At 50.8% G+C, this 21,794-nt stretch overlaps 2 protein-coding genes across 3 annotated transcripts in view; one reads left to right on the forward strand and one right to left on the reverse strand.

Moving 5' to 3' along the window:
• Positions 1-9,035, reverse strand: part of LOC130371695 (epidermal growth factor receptor kinase substrate 8-like) — a 16,407-nt gene extending 7,372 nt beyond the window's left edge. The window contains exons 1-8 of the mRNA XM_056577552.1: positions 9,008-9,035; positions 6,733-7,003; positions 4,991-5,146; positions 4,210-4,350; positions 4,045-4,119; positions 3,447-3,667; positions 2,097-2,209; positions 817-872 (exon numbers count right to left, since the gene is read on the reverse strand). Coding sequence (XP_056433527.1) covers positions 817-872; positions 2,097-2,209; positions 3,447-3,667; positions 4,045-4,119; positions 4,210-4,350; positions 4,991-5,146; positions 6,733-6,762 — 792 coding nt within the window. The 5' untranslated portion in view covers positions 6,763-7,003; positions 9,008-9,035. The remainder of the gene's footprint in view (positions 1-816; positions 873-2,096; positions 2,210-3,446; positions 3,668-4,044; positions 4,120-4,209; positions 4,351-4,990; positions 5,147-6,732; positions 7,004-9,007) is intronic.
• LOC130371974 (sodium-dependent neutral amino acid transporter B(0)AT2-like) lies at positions 2,850-21,414 on the forward strand. 2 transcript variants are annotated; one of them, XM_056577868.1, is made up of 13 exons: positions 2,850-3,485; positions 9,757-9,910; positions 11,764-11,992; positions 13,264-13,421; positions 13,850-13,970; positions 14,144-14,319; positions 14,820-14,930; positions 16,324-16,565; positions 16,662-16,848; positions 17,030-17,231; positions 17,335-17,494; positions 17,594-17,756; positions 18,446-21,414. In XM_056577868.1, exons 3-13 carry the CDS (start codon positions 11,764-11,766, stop codon positions 18,668-18,670), a joined length of 1,974 nt encoding a protein of 657 aa, XP_056433843.1. In that variant the 5' UTR covers positions 2,850-3,485; positions 9,757-9,910; the 3' UTR covers positions 18,671-21,414. The 2 variants fall into 2 exon arrangements, with proteins under 2 accessions (XP_056433843.1, XP_056433844.1); XM_056577869.1 differs by lacking the exons at positions 2,850-3,485; positions 9,757-9,910 and adding an exon at positions 9,925-11,255.
• Positions 21,415-21,794: the final 380 nt, after the last annotated feature.

The raw sequence follows: 21,794 nt of genomic DNA on the forward strand, positions 1-21,794 counted from the left end.
ACCCATTCACTAACCCTAACCCATTCACCAACCCTAACCCATTCACTAACCCTAACCCATTCATTAACCCTTACCGATTCACTAAACCTCCCCCATTCATCAACCCTAACCCATTCACCAACCCTAACCCATTCACTAACCCTGACCCATTCAATAACGTTAATGTTTATTTACTAACGTTTCACTAACCCTAACCCATTCACCAACCCTTAACCATTCACCAACCCTTAAAGAGGACCTATTATACTACTTTTCTGGTCTTAATTTCTTATTAATGACTCCTATAGCGCAACCTGACACGAATTACAGCACAAAAAACGATGTAGATTTTCGGGAAACTCTTCCTCTCATCTGGACGCTTTCAGCCTTCTCTGTCAACGCTCCGTTTCGTCCTTCTCCGCCCCCTCGCCCCCCTCCTGCCAACCCAACTCCGTTGTGATTGGTTACCTTCCTTGAAGCGTGCGCGCGGGCAGATTTGACCAGGCATATGGGGGCGCGGCAGGAGTGCCTCTACGTAAATGATTTCCCGGAAATGTGAACAAGTGAATCGCAAACGTTGTCCGAGTGTTTAGCACTCTGCACAGCCACCCCAGACTGTCAGCAGGGAATACGTCGAAATGCATGTGCGGCATTATTTGACCCTTTAGTATGGTTAAACATGACCATCAATCACTATAACGTTTATAGGTCATAAAAGTCGAAAAAGCATAATAGGTCCCCTTTAACCATTCATTAACCCTAACCCATTCACTAACCCCTCTCGTGATCCCTCCCACTCAGCTCAGTTAGCTGTGAATGGAGTGGTCCGGGACGTACCACTTCTCTGTCGGCCCTCAGGAAGGAGACGTCAGCTCCTCCGCTTACACCGTTAGCTGTCAGGGAGCAGAGGGTTAGGGTTAGTTAGTGGGTTAGGGTTAGTTAGTGGGTTACGGGTAGGGTCCGGGTTAGTTAGTGGGTTAAGGGTAGGGTCCGGGTTAGTTAGTGGGTTAAGGGTAGGGTCCGGGTTAGTTAGTGGGTTAGGGGTAGGGGTAGGGTTAGGGTAAGTAAGCGGGTTTGTGTTAGTTAGTGGGTTAGGATTAGGGGTAGGGTTAGTTAGTGGGGTAGGGGTAGGGTAGGGGTAGGGGTAGTGTTAGGGTTAGTTAGTGGGTTAGGTGTAGGGTTAGGGTTAGTTAGTGGGTTAAGGGTAGGGTTAAGGTTAGTTAGTGGGATAGGGGTAGGGTTAGGGTTAGTTAGTGGGTTAGGAGTAGGGTTAGGGTTAGTTAGTGGGTAATGGGTAGGGTTAGGGGTAGGGTTAGGGTTAAGGTTAGTTAATGGGTTAGGGTTAGTGAATGGGTTAGGGTTAGGGGGTAGGGTTAGTGTTAGGGAACATTACCTCATCCATTTAGTCTTTAACCGCTCCCACGCACGCACGCACGCACGCACGCACGCACGCACGCACGCACGCACGCACGCACAGCAACGCACGCACGCACGCACGCACGCACGCACGCACGCACGCACGCACGCACGCACGCACGCACGCACGCACGCACGCACGCACGCACGCACGCACGCACGCACGCACGCACGCACGCACGCACGCACGCACAGCACGCACGCACGCACGCACGCACGCACGCACGCACGCACGCACGCACGCACGCACGCACCTACATCTCCCCCCCACCCATCTCAAAAACAAACAATGCAATCTCTGTGCTCCTGAAATCCTTCAACCTTAAATACTTCACTGTACCTTCCACACCTCTCTCTCTCTCTCTCTCTCTCTCTCTCTCTCTCTCTCTCTCTCTCTCTCTCCTGCGTCCCTCTCTCCTCTCTCTCTCCTCTCATCTCTCTCTCCTCTCTCTCTCTTCTCTCTCTCTCCTCTCTCTCTCTCTCTCTCTCCTCCTGTCCCTCTCTCTCTCTCTCTCTCCTCCTGTCCCTCTCTCCTCTCTCTCCTCCTGTCCCTCTCTCTCTCTCTCTCTCTCTCCTGTCCCTCTCTCTCTCTCTCTCTCCTGTCCCTCTCTCTCTCTCTCTCTCTCTCTCTCTCCTGTCCCTCTCTCTCTCTCTCTCTCTCCCCCCCCCCCCCCCCCCGTGTGAAAGCAAACAGCCCCTACCTCTGGGTCCGGGGTAAGGGGGGGGGCAGGCGGGCGGGGCGTTGGGGGCGTGGGCGATGGGGGGGCTCGGTATTCCGTAGGGGTCGATCATGTTCTCTGCACTCTGAGCAAACCTGGAGAGGGACAGAGGAGAACCTTAGTAATGTTGTCTTGAGGACAGCCTGCAGATAGACAGCCTGGAGACAGACAGCCTGGAGACAGACAGCCTGGAGACAGACAGCCTGGAGACAGACAGCCTGGAGACAGACAGCCTGGAGACAGACAGCCTGCAGACAGACAGCCTGGAGACAGACAGCCTGGAGACAGACAGCCTGCAGACAGACAGCCTGCAGACAGACAGCCTGCAGACAGACAGCCTGGAGACAGACAGCCTGGAGACAGACAGCCTGGAGACAGCCAGCCTGGAGACAGACAGCCTGCAGACAGACAGCCTGGAGACAGACAGCCTGCAGACAGACAGCCTGGAGACAGACAGCCTGCAGACAGACAGCCTGCAGACAGACAGCCTGGAGACAGACAGCCTGGAGACAGACAGCCTGCAGACAGACAGCCTGCAGACAGACAGCCTGGAGACAGACAGACAGCCTGGAGACAGACAGAGAGCTAGTGATGCTGACAGCGGCTCCTCCTCTTTCAGCCTCACCTTCACTTAAACATGGCGACGATAACAACAACGTTTTACAGTACAAACAAGAGAAGAGGCTATACAACACAGACCTTCACAGACACACAATTCTTGTCAGAGTCTACTCAGACTTTAGCTCCGTTCTTTAAAGGACAGAGCAGCTTTGTTGTCACTGACAACCATCTCTCACTAAGCTGTTGAGTACACAAAGACCCGCCCATGTGGCCGCGAGTCAGGCCTGGGTCAGGTGGGACTCCCGGTGCCATCGAGAGAAACAGCCTCGTTCTCCAGGTGTGTTCCAGTCTCAAGGCGCCCAGGGCAGCTGCACATCATTCCAGACCAAACTCAGAGGCGACCGCGGTCATACCATGCCCAGCATTCTACAGTTCAGACTATTGAGGTTAAACTGGTCACTTCCACATCAGCCGACGGATAACAAAGAATCAACAGGTTGAGCAGAACACACACTCGGAGCTCCTGTAGAACGAGTTCCACACAGAACGGTGGAGGAGGAAGGGATTCAAACAAGTTCCCAACTCAACTCAATGACTTTCAATTGAATTAGGAACTAACTTGTTCCTTCCTTTTACAACAGTATGAAGTCTATAAAATATAATTCAGCTGACCTCCCAATGGAGGGCAGGCTGATACCACAGACTGCAGATCAATCCCTGGGATTGATCCTCAATCACAGGGATATCCTCAAGTAAGGGAGATCGTCTTACCGTATCGCTCGTCCTCTGGGTCCAGCTGGAGCCACAGAGGTAGGCGCTCTACACTCGGTGAGGGTTACTAGCCCCAACGCAAGCAAACACTGCCACTCTCTCTGTCTCTCTCTGTCACTCTCTCCGTCTCTCTCTTTGTTGCTCTCTCTGTCTCTCTCTCTCACTCTCTCTGTGCTCTCTGTCTCTCTCTGTGTGAGTGTGTGTGTATCTCTCTCTCTTTCTCTCTATGACTCTCTCTCTCCTCTGTTCTCTCTCTGTCACACCTCCTTAAGTTATGTAGAAAACTGGTCAAACCGGTTTGTCCTCCCTCACTCCCTCTCAGCTGCTTACACACCCCTATGTGTATGCCCCTCTCTCTCTCTCTCTCTCTCTCTCTCTCTCTCTCTCTCTCTCTCTCTCTCTCTCTCTCTCTCTCTCTCTCTCTCTCTCTGTTGAACACTGAATAGAAAATAGAGGGATAGCTAGAATGGATATATGAGAGAGGGAGAGAGGGAACCCAATCAAGGCCCAACAGTCTATTAAGGGTCAATGACCCAACCCAACCATCCACCCCGACCCAAGGAGTCAGTGTGACTAGTGCTCATAATTACCTGAGTGCCTCTGGCGTCTCTGTGTTCCTATTGGAGGGCGAGGGCGAAACCACGAGTGTGATGTCATCGCGGATCCTCTTGGCCTAGGAGGACATCTTCATGTTCATCCAGCGTTTCAACACTACAACACGTGACACCAGAGAGCCGTCCTAAGAACCGTACGAGTGGCTCACCGCCTCGCAGCTGAAGAACAGCACGTCAGAGCTCTCCTGGTCCGAGCCGCAGACCAGAAGCAGCAGGCTGGGGAACTCGGGCACGGAGAAGATGGCGTCGCAGCGATGGACCACGCCCACAGGGTAACGCTCCAGCTCCTCCTGTTGGCCAGGGGAGCCGTCACTTAGCCGCCCACAGCCAGGACTAGGCCCGCCCTTTCAGTCTTTTAGTTACTTCATGTTTTATCTTTCATTTATAGACCCAATGGTTTCCACTGAAACCATTCAAACCACGAACAGAAACCACCGACCGTCGGGGAAGGATGAACCAATAACAGGAAGACCGGTTTAATTCCTTCAGCTTTATGCAGACTAATGAAGGAGTTCTGACGTGAGCCTCCATCCCCTGACCAACCCCAAGACCTCATGGTGGATCCAAAGGGTCCCCAGCCCCAGCTCAGACCCAGGGGGACCCCCCAGCCCCAGCTCAGACCCTGGGGACCCCCCAGCTCAGACCCTGGGGACCCCCCAGCTCAGACCCTGGGGACCCCCCAGCTCAGACCCTGGGGACCCCTAGACCCTGGGGGTCCCCCAGACCCCGGTGGTCCCCCAAACCCCGGCGGTCCCCCAGACCCCTGGGGTCCCCCAGACCCCGATGGTCCCCCAAACCCCGGGGGTCCCCTAGACCCCAGGGGTCACCCAGACCCCGGGGGTCCCCCAAACCCCGGGGGTCCCCCAAACCCCGGGGGTCACCCAGACCCCGGGGGTCCCCCAGACCCCGGCGGTCCCCCAGCAGACGGACCTTGGTCTGGATGTCCAGCAGCCGGAGGGCGGCGGGCCCCACCTCCAGGACCATGCACTGGCTCCACAGCTTGTCGGCCTTGGCCAGCTGGCAGAGGCGTGTCCGGGCGGCCTCCACGTCCGCCACCTCGCTCCGCAGCGAGAAGGTCAGCAGGTGCTGGAGGGGAGAGGAACCTGGACTGAGCCACACCTTCAGCAACGCCCCCTACAACCTAAGACTAGGCTCAGCCTCAACCTAAGACTAGGCTCAGCCGTGGGCTCCTCTGACAAACCAACTTAGTCTACGGCCCTTTGGATAAAAGCCTCAACGCTTCCATCCTTTTGTCCCGTTTCCAGCTGTGTTTGAGACCCTAACTTTAAAGGGACACTGTGTAAAGATTACTCCCAACCAGTGGTACAATTGTATATTGCATTCAAACTAATAGTGCTCGCTTGTTCTAAAACTACGGTGGGCAGTATGTGCCAAGAAGCTGTCATGACATCCAATGCTACCTCATCGAGTCATTCGAGTGATGATGAGGTTCGTTATTTCAAACAGATTTCAAACTGCAATGAATCATTAGTGTAAGCTAATGATGTATGAGTAATTCCTCGAGCAAGATAGTGAATTATTTCAGTCATCATTCACGCTGGCTCAGAGTGAAAACGCGTTTGCATTACCTGAACCACGTAGTGCTCTTTGTCCCCTCTCGGCAGTTCATAGACCGGAAGAACATGGAAGCCTCCATGAAGCTTACCCGTCCTATGTAACTACATATTAATTATTCTTTGCTCAGGAGGATAAGTGTGATTTTTGGCAGAGATAATTTTACACCAATGAGGACTTATTTATGAATGAATACGTTGATTTGAGGTTATAAATTACTTAAAATGTTACACAGTGTCCCTTTAACTTGCTCTAGAATCTAGACCAATAGGATGGGGTCTATCAGAGGTTTGTTGATAGACCCCCTTTGCTGGTCACTAATGATCACAGAAGTATTAGGGCACTCAGTACTCACATTACCGATCAGAGGAGTATCATGGTACTGAGTACTCACATTAACGATCACAGAAGTATCAGGGCACTCAGTACTCACAGTAACGATCAGAGGAGTATCAGGGCACTCAGTACTCACATTAACGATCATAGGAGTATCATGGTACTGGGTACTCACATTAACGATCAGAGGAGTATCATGGTACTGGGTACTCACATTAACGATCAGAGGAGTATCATGGTACTGGATACTCACATTAACGATCAGAAGGAGTATCATGGTACTGGGTACTCACATTAACGATCAGAGGAGTATCATGGTACTGGGTACTCACATTAACGATCAGAGGAGTATCATGGTACTGGGTACTCACATTAACGATCTGAGGAGTATCATGGTACTGGGTACTCACATTAACGATCAGAGGAGTATCATGGTACTGAGTACTCACATTAACGATCAGAGGAGTATCATGGTACTGAGTACTCACATTAACGATCAGAGGAGTATCATGGTACTGGGTCCTCACATTAACGATCAGAGGAGTATCATGGTACTGAGTACTCACATTAACGATCAGAGGAGTATCATGGTACTGGGTACTCACATTAACGATCAGAGGAGTATCATGGTACTGGGTACTCACATTAACGATCAGAGCAGTAACATGGTACTGAGTACTCACATTAACGATCTGAGGAGTATCATGGTACTGGGTACTCACATTAACGATCAGAGGAGTATCATGGTACTGAGTACTCACATTAACGATATATTTGGGTTTGCTTGTCATGGCAGTGGGCGATGGGGCCGGTCTGACTGGCTGGCTGAGGTTCTCTGATGGGGTTCTCTTTGTTGAGGTTCTCTGATGGGGTTCTCTTTGTTGAGGTTCTCCTGGATTGGGTTCTCTTTGTTGAGGTTCTCTGATGGGGTTCTCTTTGTTGAGGTTCTCTGATGGGGTTCTCTTTGTTGAGGTTCTCCTGGATTGGGTTCTCTTTGTTGAGGTTCTCCTTGATGAGGTCCTCCTTCATAACCTGGGAAATAAATAAAGTTTTCAAGATAGCTTGAGCTTGTTTCATTTGGAGCCAAAAGAGACTTTGTCCAAATTGTCCGGGAACTGAGACCCACAACCTGAAGAGGAGGGAGGGGTCAGGTGTTGTGTTGTGTTGTGTATGGTGTTGTGTGTGTGGTGTTGTGTTGTGTATGGTGTTGTGTTGTGTTGTGTATGGTGTTGTGTGTGTGGTGTTGTGTTGTGTATGGTGTTGTGTTGTGTTGTGTATGGTGTTGTGTTTGTGTATGGTGTTGTGTTGTGTATGGTGTTGTGTTGTGTGGTGTTGTGTTGTGTTGTGTGGTGTTGTGTTGAGTTGTGTATGGTGTTGTGTATGGTGTTGTGTTGTGTATGGTGTTGTGTGTGTGGTGTGTTGTATGGTGTTGTGTTGTGTTGTGTATGGTGTTGTGTTGTGTATGGTGTTGTGTTGTGTATTGTGTTGTGTTGTGTATGGTGTTGTTGTTGTGTGTTGTGTATGGTGTTGTGATTTGTTGTGTTGTGTTGTGTGTTGTGTATGGTGTTGTGTTGTGTTGTGTATGGTGTTGTTGTGTGTTGTGTATGGTGTTGTGATTTGCTGTGTTGTGTTGTGTGTTGTGTGTTGTGTATGGTGTTGTGTTGTGTTGTGTATGGTGTTGTGATTTGTTGTGTTGTGTTGTGTATGGTGTTGTGATTTGTTGTGTTGTGTATGGTGTTGTGTTGTGTATGGTGCTGTGATTTGTTGTGTTGTGTTGTGTGTTGTTTATGGTGTTGTGTTTTGTTGTGTGTTGTTTTGTGTATGGTGTTGTGTTGTGTACGGTGTTGTGTTGTGTATGGTGTTGTGTTGTGTATGGTGTTGTGTTTTGTTGTGTGTTGTGTTGTGTCTGGTGTTGTGATTTGTTGTGTTGTGTGTTGTGTATGGTGTTGTGTTGTGTTGTGTTGTGTATGGTGTTTTGATGTGTTGTGTTGTGTATGGTGTTGTGTTGTGTTGTGTATGGTGTTTTGTTGTGTGTTGTGTATGGTGTTGTGTTTTGTTGTGTGTTGTGTTGTGTATGGTGTTGTGTTGTGTATGGTGTTGTGTTGTGTATGGTGTTGTGTCTTGTTGTGTGTTGTGTTGTGTTGTGTCTGGTGTTGTGTTGTGTGTTGTGTATGGTGTTGTGTTGTGTTGTGTATGGTGTTGTGATGTGTTGTGTTGTGTTTTGTTGTGTTGTGTTGTGTATAGTGTTTTGTTGTGTGTTGTGTATGGTGTTGTGTATGGTGTTGTGTTGTGTATGGTGTTGTGATTTGTTGTGTTGTGTATGGTGAGTCTAAAGGAAACATTGTTCTGATACCTGTCACCATACACCTCTCAGGTATGGCTGTTCAGGGTGCAGTCATGACAGTTTGATGTTAATCGTCCTTTTATAGCCACGCCTCCTCATCAGTCAGCGTACCACTCCTATTATTCTCCCTCCTCATAACCAACGTGACTCAACAGTCCTTTCACGGTAAGGACTCTTATTTTGGTAGAAGTCCACGCTAATCTCCTGTCCAACCCTCGCTCTCGCTCATTCACTGGGAGTACTGTGTGCGTGCGCGTGTGTGTGTGTGTGTGTGTGTGTGTGTTTGCGTGTGTGCGGATGTGTGTCTGTCTGTGTGTGTGTTTCGCTGAGAGCAACCTAACCGGTCTGTCGTCTCCAGGACGTCCCCAGTCTGACCTGAGGTCTGTCTCAGTGAGTGTTGAGGTTGTCACAATGAGAAAGCTGTACTTTGCTGTTTGAATTTGGTCGTGTCTCGGTTATAATACCGATCCTATGCTGTGACGGCCCTGATGTTGACCAGCCCTCCCTGGAGGTGACCAGGACCCGGCATGTGGTTTATGAGCGCCCTAGCCAGACCATGACTAAGGAAGAGTATTCACGGATTAATGTGTTAACTGCAAACCCAAGCTTTTGTCCTTCGTCTAAAGTGATATCATATCATAATAACAAAAGCAATGTGTAGGACAGATAATAAGTTACTGATATGAACTTACCTTAGTGGGAGTAGGATGTGGTTCTCAGGTCAGCCTTGTGGAAACTCCTGCTTTTCTTATTGCTATAAGGTCTTCTAGAAAGGGGCGTGTCTCTCTGGCCACACCCACTGCTATAAGGTATTCTAGAAAGGGGCGTGTCTCTCTGGCCACACCCACTGCGCTCCACTAAGCCTCAAATATCTCAATATCTCTCACCTCATTCTCTCTCCCTTATCGCAAAGTGCACACACACACACACACACACACACACACACACACACACACACACACACACACACACACACACACACACACACACACACACACACACACACACACACACACACACAGTCGCCTGCACACACACACAAAGTCATAGTCACCCGCACAGTCACACACGCACACACACACACACAGACACACAGACACACAGACACACACACACACAGTCGCCTGCACACACACACAAAGTCATAGTCACCCGCACAGTCACACACACACACAGTCACAAACAAACACACGCACACGCAAACACACACGCACACACAGACCTTTCTCACAAAAATGGAACATTTTATGAATCATGTTGATAAGGTTTACATAAATCGGTCTAAAAAGCCAAGGGGAGTGATACTATTATACTACTATAATTATACTATATATACTATATGCTACTATAATTATATTATATCTGCCTTCATGAGCCAATGAAATGTTCTAATGTGAACTATCATCTCAAGGAGTTTATCACGTCATTGCGCGTCATGCAGGTTTCAGGTCCGACAGAAAGGAGCATCGCAGCGCTGTCGGGCCGTGGCGGTGGGCGGGGCCTACTGGCTGCACCGCGCGTTGCCTCTGGATGATCTTCAGGACCTGACTCTTCAGGACCTGAACCCTTTAAAGATCTGAGTCCTGTGAAGAAAGGTATTGTTCTGTCTTTATATGTGTGTTTCATGTGTGATCGATCCTCCAGTTGGCCGGTCAGCATGCTGCTAAGGTACGGACCGGGACGGTAGTCTGGTGCCGTGGCGTGCTACGTGGCGCAGAGCGCAACTAGTTAAAGAACTAGTTAAAGAACTAGTTCAAGGTTTGATTGGTACGATATTATTTAGAATGATGACCATGGTTATAAAGCGCTATGCTAAAATAACGGATACAAGATGTCCCTTAACTAAGTAGAGTCAGTCAACATTGCGATCAAAATAAACTAGGCAGAAGTTGCCACGTGTTGACTTTCCTGAGCCTAAAGACATTAAAGTACTTCAGACTCTTTGAATTAATGTCCTTAAAATAATTACGCTTTGATTAAATGTCATTAATATAATTACGATTTGATTTATCTCCTTAATATAATATACGCTTTGATTTAATATCCTTTAGACACTTTGATGTATATCCTTTAGTTTAGACGCTTTCACTTGGACCCGCGGGTTAGGTTAGTATGTCAATCAGTCACTATCTAGTTCACAACAGACTGAATACCTAAACACAGAATACACGCAAGGTATTAGTAAGATACAGGGTGTTTAGGGTTAGTTAGATACATTGTTAGTTAGGGTTAGGTAAATACATTGTTACTTAGACTTCGGGTTAGTTAGATACAGGGTTAGTCAGGGTTAGGTTAGTTAGATGCATTGTTGGTTAGGATTAGTTCGATTTATTGTAGGTTAGGGTTAGTTATATACATTGTTAGATAAGGTTATGATTTGTTAGATAGGCCTACATTGTAAGTTAGGGTTATGTTAGTAAGGGTTAGGGTTAGTTAGATACATTGTTAGTTAGGGTTAGTTAGATACATTGCTAGTTAGGAGTAGTTAAATACATTGTTATTTAAGGTTAGGGTTAGTAAGATACATTGTTCGATAAGGTTAAGATTTGTTAGATACATTGTTAGTTAGGATTATTGTTATTTTAGTTAAGGTTAGGGTTAGTTAGATACATTGTTAGATGCATCGTTGGTCCTCCAGTCTGGACCGGTTGGGCGGGGCCTCAGTCACCATGGCTATTGCATCATCCGGAAACAACGCATCGTGGAGCACATGAACCTCACACACGGACTGCATGAAGCTGACGCACGGACAGAGCGTCCACGCATCGGAGCTCTAACCGAAGTCCTGATGCTGAATCGTTATTTTAGCGGTGTTCTCGTGCAGCGCTTTCGCTCCGATCTGCTCAGGATGCATGAGAAATAGCAGGATCGCAATCTTTACGCAAGTCCCGCTTGGCGGGACTTCCCTTTCTCTGTAGTCGGTCTGTAGGACTCTGTCTGGTGAGAACACTTATATTCTGTTCTTTTAGATTCACTATTATTTTATGAACACTTAGTTGTAGTGTGTGTGTGTGTGTGTGTGTGTGTGTGTGTGTGTGTGTGTGTGTGTGTGTGTGTGTGTGTGTGTGTGTGTGTGTGTGTGTGTGTGTGTGTGTGTGTGTGTGTGGTGGGGAGGGGGTTTGTGTGTGAGAGAGATAGTATTTTGTCATAATAATATCAATATTGATGTATTGATAGATACACAATACAAGATATTATCACGGTTATTACCATAATATTGTACATCTGTATGATATATACATTTTTTATTGACGTTCCCATGCAAAGCATCAGAAGAGAATTCTGCTGTGGAACACATGTCAGTCCTTTAGTTAAACGCTTGGACCAACAAGGGGCTAGTCATTAGCTGCTAGTCATTAGCTGCTAGTCATTAGCTGCTAGTCATTAGCTGCTAGTCATTAGCTGCTAGTCATTAGCTGCTGCTAACACACTGCCGCCCCCCCCTCAGATGGAGAAGCAGCCCTTGCCGCTGGAGGGTGCAGAGGTCGCGGCGTCGCTGTTAGGGGCCAACGGCGCCGCAGGAAGCAGCGAGCTGCCGGTGACTTCCTGCCCGTCGGAGCCGCCCGCCAGGGACGGCTGGAACAGCAAAGTGGAGTACTTCCTGGCCCAGGTGGGCTTCAGCGTTGGCCTGGGCAACGTGTGGCGGTTCCCCTACCTGTGCCACCAGAACGGAGGAGGTGAGGACAGCGTCTGGGGGAACGTGGATCCTGCTTTGGGAGCGCTGAATCTGTGTGATTGTGAGCGGTGTGGTTTCAGGGGGCGGGGCCTCTAGTGGGGGCGGGTTCCTAAGCGCTGCCTGCTCTCTGCATCCAGGACGCCTTGACTCAAGTGTAAGATGAGGAGTCCAAAATTATTAATATCGTTCAGTTCTCCATCTCAACACATTGTAACGCTCCCAGAGGTCCTAGTGGAGCCTCCTGTGTTAAAGGACGAGGGCGAGGTCGAGGGCAGACGTTGTGGGTGACTAACCCTCTCCTACCTCTATGTGAGGGTGAGGTCAGACGCTGTGGGTGACTAACTCAGCGTTCCTCCTCAGGAGCGTTCCTGCTCCTCTATGTGACTCTAACTCAGCGTTCCTCTTCAGGAGCGTTCCTGCTCCTCTATGTGACTCTAACTCAGCGTTCCTCTTCAGGAGCGTTCCTGCTCCTCTATGTGACTCTAACACAGCGTTCCTGCTCCTCTATGTGACTCTAACTCAGCGTTCCTCTTCAGGAGCGTTCCTGCTCCTCTATGTGACTCTAACTCAGCGTTCCTGCTCCTCTATGTGACTCTAACTCAGCGTTCCTCTTCAGGAGCGTTCCTGCTCCTCTATGTGACTCTAACTCAGCGTTCCTCCTCAGGAGCGTTCCTGCTCCTCTATGTGACTCTAACTCAGCGTTCCTCCTCAGGAGCGTTCCTGCTCCTCTATGTGACTCTAACTCAGCGTTCCTCCTCAGGAGCGTTCCTGCTCCTCTATGTGACTCTAACACAGCGTTCCTGCTCCTCTATGTGACTCTAACTCAGCGTTCCTCCTCAGGAGCGTTCCTGCTCCTCTATGTGACTCTAACTCAGCGTTCCTCTTCAGGAGCGTTCCTGCTCCTCTATGTGACTCTAACTCAGCGTTCCTCTTCAGGAGCGTTCCTGCTCCTCTATGTGACTCTAACTCAGCGTTCCTCCTCAGGAGCGTTCCTGCTCCTCTATGTGACTCTAACTCAGCGTTCCTCTTCAGGAGCGTTCCTGCTCCTCTATGTGACTCTAACTCAGCGTTCCTCTTCAGGAGCGTTCCTGCTCCTCTATGTGACTCTAACTCAGCGTTCCTCTTCAGGAGCGTTCCTGCTCCTCTATGTGACTCTAACTCAGCGTTCCTCTTCAGGAGCGTTCCTGCTCCTCTATGTGACTCTAACTCAGCGTTCCTCTTCAGGAGCGTTCCTGCTCCTCTATGTGACTCTAACTCAGCGTTCCTCTTCAGGAGCGTTCCTGCTCCTCTATGTGCTGCTCATGCTGCTGGTGGGAATCCCGCTGTTCTTCCTGGAGCTGGCTGCAGGCCAGTCTATCCGGCAGGGCAGTATTGGGGTGTGGAAGCACATCTCCCCCAAGCTGTGCGGGATCGGCTACTCCAGCTGCGTGGTACGTCCTCAACAGGCTCCGCGGAGGCGGGGTCTCTTACCGGCTCCCGGTGAACTGGTGACCTCGTCTAGGACGTTGGTTCCTGCTCAACGCTCTGGTGGTCAGGCGTGGTCTGACCTCCATTCGGTTGCTGAGCACAGCTCTAGTTCTGTCTTTGTTATGTCCAACCCAGGTGAGCCCATAACAACTGCACTGACTAGGCAGCTTCACCCATTAGTTATATAATAAACCTGACCCTCTAATAGTTATAGTAGTTATAGTTATATATATAGTTATATATATATATATATATATATATATATATATATATATATATATATATATATATATATATATATATATATAACCCTAACACAAAGGGCCAATGTGTTAATTTCAAAGCTCTAGCTACAAGCTAAAGAAGACCTCACGCTGGTCTCTCCATGCAGGTGTGTTTCTACGTGGCGGTCTACTACAACGTTATCATCAGCTGGAGTCTCTTCTACCTGGGGAACTCCTTCCAGAGCCCGTTGCCTTGGGAACAGTGTCCGGAACAGGGCAACATAACGGGTAAGGACGGACACTGAACCGTTCTAACACTAACCAACCCCCGTACCCCCCTGTACCCCCTGCAGTCCTCCAGATGACCCCTAGGGGTGCCGTGCTCCACTGCCTCTAGGTCAGCATTATTGTGACGTTACTAAGACCATTTCTCCTGAGAGCGTTTGTTGTCGTTGCCCCAGTGGCGGAGTGTGCGGCCAGCGCCCCCACCACGTTCTTCTGGTACCGCACGGCGCTGGACGTCACAGACTCCATCGAGGACACGGGCCAGCTCAACCTGTCCCTCACCTGCTGCCTGCTAGCCGCCTGGACCGTCGTGTGCCTGGGCATGTTCAAGGGCATCAAGACCTCCGCCAAGGTACGCCCTCGCCCCTGGAGCAGATCAACCTCAAAACAAAGGACTCACTTCCTGTGGGGTGGTTTAGCTTTAGATGGAGCAGCTGGTTCCCCGTTGTGGTCCAATAGCTCTGCTGTTAGGTTACCTTGGTTACCTTGGTTACCTTGGTTACCTGCTCTTCTCCTTTTTAAAGCCGTCCTGTGTATCAGAGTTCAGCGATGAGGCTGTCTCTAAAGGGACGCCCGTGATGGACTGATGAGATACTGATGGACCCACAGACGAACAAGAGACACACCAGGGTCAGGGTTAGGGTTAGGGTCAGGGTTAGGGTCAGGGTTAGGGTCAGGGTTAGGGTCAGGGTCACCAATGTCGTAGGTTGTACCGGTGTGCGTTGCTCAAGAAGTTTCCCTCTCGGAGGATTTATAAAGTGAACCTATAAATATGTCCTCCATGTAGTAAAGGGTCAAACGGATTCTCTTTTGGTTCCACTGACTGACCTCTGACCTGCTCCCTGTCTGCAGGTCATGTACTTCTCGTCCATCTTCCCCTACGTGGTGCTGCTCTGCTTCCTGGTGCGAGGCCTGCTGCTGGACGGGGCGCGGGAGGGCATCGTCCACATGTTCTACCCCAAGGTACGGGGCGGGTGAGGGAGGGGGGAGAGAGGGGGGAGAGAGGGGGGAGGGAGGGCATCGTCCACATGTTCTACCCCAAGGTACGGGGCGGGTGAGGGGCGGGTGAGGGAGGGGGAGAGAGGGGCGAGGGAGGGAGGGAGGGGGGAGGGAGGGGCGAGGGAGGGAGAGAGGGGCGAGGGAGGGAGGGAGGGGCGAGAGAGGGGAGGGCGAGGGCATCGTCCACATGTTCTACCCAAGGTACGGGGCGAGAGAGGGGCGGGTGAGGGAGGGAGGAGAGAGGGGGGAGGGAGGGAGGGGCGAGAGAGGGGCGTGAGAGGGGAGGGGCGAGGGCATCGTCCACATGTTCTACCCCAAGGTACGGGGGGAGAGAGGGGCGGGTGAGGGAGGGGGGAGAGAGGGGCGTGGCGAGGGCATCGTCCACATGTTCTACCCAAGGTACGGGCGAGAGAGGGGCGGGTGAGGGAGGGGGGAGAGGCGAGAGAGGGAGAGAGGGGCGAGGGAGGGGCGAGAGAGGGGCGTGAGAGGGGAGGGGCGAGGGCATCGTCCACATGTTCTACCCCAAGGTACGGGGGGAGAGAGGGGCGGGTGAGGGAGGGGCGAGAGAGGGGCGGGTGAGGGAGGGGGGAGAGAGGGGCGAGGGAGGGAGGGAGGGGGGAGGGAGGGGCGAGGGAGGGAGAGAGGGGCGAGGGAGGGAGGGAGGGGCGAGAGAGGGGGCGTGGCGAGGGCATCGTCCACATGTTCTACCCCAAGGTACGGGGCGAGAGAGGGGCGGGTGAGGGAGGGGGGAGAGAGGGGGGAGGGAGGGAGGGGCGAGAGAGGGGCGTGAGAGGGGAGGGGCGAGGGCATCGTCCACATGTTTCTACCCCAAGGTATGGGGCGAGAGAGGGAGGGGGGGAGGGGAGGGGGGAGAGGCGAGAGAGGGAGAGAGGGACGAGGGAGGGAGAGGGGCGGGTGAGGGAGGGGGGAGAGAGGGGCGTGGCGAGGGCATCGTCCACATGTTCTACCCCAAGGTATGGGGCGAGAGAGGGAGGGGGGAGGGAGGGGGGAGAGAGGGGGGAGAGGCGAGAGAGGGAGAGAGGGACGAGGGAGGGAGGGAGGGGCGTGAGAGGGGAGGGGCGAGGGCATCGTCCACATGTTCTACCCCAAGGTATGGGGCGAGAGAGGGAGGGGGGAGGGGAGAGAGGGGGGAGAGGCGAGAGAGGGAGGGGCGAGAGAGAGGCGAGAGAGGGAGGGGCGAGAGAGAGGCGAGAGAGGGGGGAGCGAGAGGGGAGGGGCGAGGGCATTGTCCACAGGTCAGGGTTAGGGTAAGGGATACTTTACGACATGACCCTTACATTACATAACAGTCTGTCTGTGGGTGTTGGGTTGACCCCTGACCTCTGACCCCTCCCAGCTGGAGATCTGGGGCAGCGTCCAGGTGTGGCGGCAGGCGGCCACGCAGGTGTTCTTCGCCCTGGGCCTGGGCTTCGGCTCGGTCATCGCCTACTCCTCCTACAACCCCCGGAGCAACAACTGCCACCGTGACGCCTTCACCGTGTCCTTCATCAACTTCCTGACCTCGCTCCTCGCCACGCTGGTGGTCTTCTCCGTGCTCGGCTTCCGCGCCAAGAACACCGTCATGACCTGTGTTGCCAGGTAACCGCCTCCTGCTCCGGCCCCCCGCTGGCTGGGGGGGCCGGATGGTGTAGTGCTGTCCCATGTCATCAATAAACAGGCTCCTCTGCTCCGCAGCAACGTGGAGCTGTTCTCCCAGCAGTACGGCCCAGGGCCCGGGCCGCAGGAGAGATGGGTGCCCAGCTTCAACGTCTCTGAGCCGGGTTCTGTGGGCCTGGCGGAGTACCGGAGCTGGTTCCACGCCCACGGGGCCCGCGGCCCCTGGAACCTGACGGACTGCGACCTGGAGAAGGAGATGCAGAAGGTCTGAGTCCTGCTTCTCCTTCACGGCATTAGTTGAACATGAAGGATATAGAACCAGTTCACCCAGCAGGTCGTGCATCCTGCCCTGAATGGGGGCCAGTGGCAGACCGGGAAGATGTGATAAAAGATGATAAGAAAGAGAGAGGTTCTTCTGCCCTAAAGGATGTTCCTCCTCTCCTCAGGGGGCGCAGGGCACCGGCCTGGCCTTCATCGCCTTCACAGAGGCCATGTCCCTGCTCCCCGGTAGCCCCTTCTGGTCCGCCCTCTTCTTCCTCATGCTGCTGAACCTGGGCCTCAGCACCATGTTCGGCACCATGGAGGGCATCCTGGCGCCGCTGGCCGACAGCTTCAAGGTCCTGGCCCGTAACAAGACCAAGCTCACGGGTAGGACACCCCCCCCCTCGCGGGCCGACCCCGGGTGTGGCCCCGTCTCTGGCTAGCGAGGCGGCGGGCGTGTTCCTCACAGACCTCTCCCCCCTCCTCCCAGTGGGCGGCAGCGTCCTGGGCTTCCTGATTGGCCTGCTCTTCACCCAGCGCTGCGGGAACTACTTTGTGAGCATGTTCGACGACTACACGGCGACGCTGCCCCTCATCATGGTGGTGGTGTGTGAGACCTTCAGCGTGTCCTGGCTCTACGGCGCCGACAGGTGAGGGCCCCCAGCACCCCCACACCTTCCAGAGGTGTGGTTCTAGAGCGCTGAAGGTGGTGCCGTGGGCCGCGTGCTGAGATCTGGTCGTGTGTGAAGGTTCCTGGACGACATCGAGGGCATGCTGGGTTGGCGTCCCAGCGTCGTCTACAAGTACCTGTGGAAGTACGTGGGCCTGCTGGCCATGCTGGGGCTGCTGGGCGCCAGCCTCATCCGGATGGTGCTCCAGAGACCAACCTACCTGGCATGGAGCCAGGAGAAGGTACGTAGCCCTCTGGGGCGAGGTGGTCCTCATGGTGGAGGTGGAGGTGGTGTCCTCGTGTTGGAGGTCCAATGTGAATAGTAGAGGAGGTGGTGAAGGCGGAGGAGGTGCTGGAGGTCCGGTGTGTTGAGTGGAGGTGGAGGAGGTGGAGGTGGTGGTCCGGTGTGTTGAGTGGAGGTGGAGGAGGTGGTGGAGGAGGTGGAGGTCTGATGTGTTGAGTGGAGGTGGAGGAGGAGGAGGTGGAGGAGGAGGTCTGATGTGTTGAGTGGAGGTGGAGGAGGTGGAGGTCTGATGTGTTGAGTGGAGGTGGAGGTCTGATGTGTTGAGTGGAGGTGGAGGAGGTGGAGGTCTGATGTGTTGAGTGGAGGAGGTGGAGGAGGAGGTCTGATGTGGAGGTGGTGGAGGAGGTGGAGGTCTGATGTGTTGAGTGGAGGAGGTGGAGGTCTGATGTGTTGAGTGGAGGAGGTGGAGGAGGAGGTCTGAGGTGGAGGTCTGATGTGTTGAGTGGAGGTGGAGGTGGTGATCTGAGGTGGAGGTGGTGGTCCGGTGTGTTGAGTGGAGGTGGTGGAGGTGGAGGTCTGATGTGTTGAGTGGAGGAGGAGGTCTGATCTGTTGAGTGGAGGTGGAGGTGAAGGTGGAGGAGGTGGTGGAGGAGGCGGTCCGGTGTGTTGAGCCTCTACTCTCTGCAGGCGTCTGAGGAGAGGCTGCAGTACCCGGACTGGGCCCTGGCGCTGCTCTCCCTGCTCATCCTCTTCGCCATGATGCCGGTCCCCCTGGGCTTCGTCCACGCCACCCTGCGGAGCCGTGCGGCGCGGGGGGCTTGGGCCCCCGCCGGCTTCCAGGCCGTCCCCACCGCCGACGAGTGTGAGACCCCCATGACAGACGTGACGGACGTGGAGCAGACGGCGGTGTAGCGGAGATCCATCGGCCGTTTGGAGGTTCAGGATCGATGACATCAGAGGTGAGCAGTGAGTCACGCTACGATGCAGCGTATTGATCGGCTCAGTGATCGATCAATACGCTACGATGCAGCGTATTGATCGGCTCAGTGATCGATCAATACGCTACGATGCAGCGTATTGATCGGCTCAGTGAGATCGACCAATACGCTACGATTCAGCGTATTGGTCGGCTCAGTGATCGATCAATACGCTACGATTCAGCGTATTGGTCGGCTCAGTGATCGATCAATACGCTGTGATGTAGCGTAACGCTGTTGGTGTCCAGAGGGCCCCAAGCGGGCCCCGAACGTCTCAGGTATCGGGGGGGGAATATGGGAATACCATCAGCTCCTGATCGGAATACCATCAGGAGCTCAGGGTGCAATTTTGAACAAAGAGTAACTAGGCCATCTTTATGTCTGTCCATACTGGTCATTACCGAGGCCACTGGTTTGTGTGTGTGTGTATACTGGTCATTACCGAGGCCACTGGTTTGTGTGTGTGTATACTGGTCATTACCGAGGCCACTGGTTTGTGTGTGTGTATACTGGTCATTACCGAGGCCACTGGTTTGTGTGTGTGTATACTGGTCATTACCGAGGCCACTGGTTTGTGTGTGTGTATACTGGTCATTACCGAGGCCACTGGTTTGTGTGTGTGTGTATACTGGTCATTACCGAGGCCACTGGTTTCTGGATCCATTCACTGGTCTCGGCTCACCGGTCCATCCGTCCATGTTCTATTCTTTCTTTACTTGCTGCTATCTGCTTCTGCAGTGTTCAGTGTTTTCTTGTTTTACTTATTTTGCGATGTCAAGACTTTTATTGGGACCATTTACTGCTGTGCTCGTGTCATGAATGATCTTTATTCCTGTATTTATTATAATTTCTCTCTGCTCTTTTTTTTTTTGTCTTTAATCTATGATAAGACGCCTGCTTGGTTGTCTTTCTTTTAATTTATTTGTGTTTCTAATTGGTTGAACGAGCTGATACGTCTCGTCTTAACTGCGTCCAACAGTTCCTTCTATATTAATCCAGGCGCATGCCGTCCGTATGGGCAGGTGGGGCAGAGAACTCAGAGCATGCTCCCAACAAAATAGTTCCTCAGTAAATCATTGCTCCAAGTTTATTTTTAATGATGTGATTTTCCGACTAACTATCTATAGTTTCTGTACGCTTTCCAACTATTTTTGGTCTCTTGACCTAAAAATTTGGATGATGGTGGGCATTGTTGGGGCAGGGCAGCTCAGTGACCGCGTTCCTCCGTATGTTTATCGCTCAACCCTGCAGGCTGCAAAAAGAATTGCAATCTGCGCTATAAGACGCCTAAATGGTCGTAAAGCAGACCCCGCGGTCATATTCTAGAACTGTTGTTGTTTGACCTCAAATTATTCCACTCGTATCTTTCATCGTTTCCATATCAGATGCAGATATGGCGAGTGGTTTTGCACCAGTGATTAACAGTGTTGAGATTCTGTTAAAAACATTTCAGAGGTTAAAATTGAAAGAAGTTAGAAATCAAACAACTTGGCCCAGACGGACCTAAACATTATCCAACCAACGAAGGATAGGGGGAAAACTTACAACATAATTTTCTCCTGAGCATGGCATGAAAATAAATAATGTCTATGTGGTTGCTCAAAGAGAAACCGTGTGTGAACAAGACAGGGGGATATATGAACCACGGATGTGAGTGATGTGAAGCATATATATTTAATACAATATTATGTATGTATATAATATATACATATTACAAAAACAAATTTTGGGTGTGGACATACGCCAGTAGTTTCTGCCCCACTGAAATTTAGGGTCACCGCACGCTACTGATTAAATCATCTCAATATTGACCTCTAAAGAACAATTTGTTTTACCCTCTTCTTAACACAAGGTCCTTTGAAATTGTATATAGTGTTAAAATAAAGAGAGTTCTGCTTTCTGATCCATGTATTGGCTATGGTTGTTTGACAGCTTTGATTCCATGTATTGTTTTCTGAAAATCTTTTTACTTTAAAGGGTCTTTGTCAAATCTCTTGAACTCTTACTACCTGCACACAAACCAGTCCAAACTTATCATTTGCTCTATGTTTTGGTCAGCTGAAGCATATTCCAGATTCTGATTATAGTTTCTGGTTATACTCTTTACAAGTGTAACGGCCAGATCGTTTTACAAATATCTGTTCTTTGACATAATGAATTGAGGTACTTTTTTAAAATATGTTATTTTTAATGTTTGACTGAACAAATGGTTTTGTTTCCACGCGGGCAAAGTGGTCACAAGGTTTCAAACGTTACAACAAGTCTTTTGTGGTGGAAATCAAATCGAATTCTGTCGTACAATGAGATGAAAATACTCTTTTGGGAGATGTTTTTTAAAGGGGACATTTACATCACTAGGTGGACACGCCCACTAGTGATGTCCGATTTTCAAAAGGGCTTGTAAGGGCCAATCACACTCACACCTGGTTGTATGATATGTCACCTAAGTTGATGTCATTCCTGTGCTCTTTTTATCTATTGCTGTCTTGTTACAAATTCGTTTTAGGTACTTATATTTGATAGTGGTTTAGAGAGTTGGATTCAAAGCTTACGTATTTCATTTTATGCGTTCAACATTGAAAATGTATGGTTTGTACATTTGTTTAGCAGGATACTCTTCTTCATACTCAACAATTATAATGTAAATAAATTGATTCATGTTTTGAAATACTTTTTTCTATTGTGTTCCTTCCATTATTTAAAAAAATATGTCTAAAGTCTGTTGTTTGCATTCAAAGTATTATTTTATTGCATAAATTAGGTTAAATTGAACCCTAACCCTAACCCCTGTTATATGTGTATATATGTATACATTAATATTTTTTGATAAATTGAACCCCATTGCCTTATTTAACATACACACCATTAGTAATTTTTTACTAGACCATTAGATGTATCTTTATTAACTGTTTGTTTACATTTAACTTCATTGAGTTAATTATTGTAGCCTGTTGCCGTAGTTTTATTTTATTTTAAATCCGGTGTCTTCTGTAGTATAAACAGGCTCCAAAAGAGGGCGCTGTTGCATACAACCGTTTTTTAATTTGGCCGGGACGTTG

The sequence above is a fragment of the Gadus chalcogrammus genome, chromosome 18, assembly GCF_026213295.1.
Source record: "Gadus chalcogrammus isolate NIFS_2021 chromosome 18, NIFS_Gcha_1.0, whole genome shotgun sequence".
Lineage (NCBI taxonomy): Eukaryota > Metazoa > Chordata > Actinopteri > Gadiformes > Gadidae > Gadus > Gadus chalcogrammus.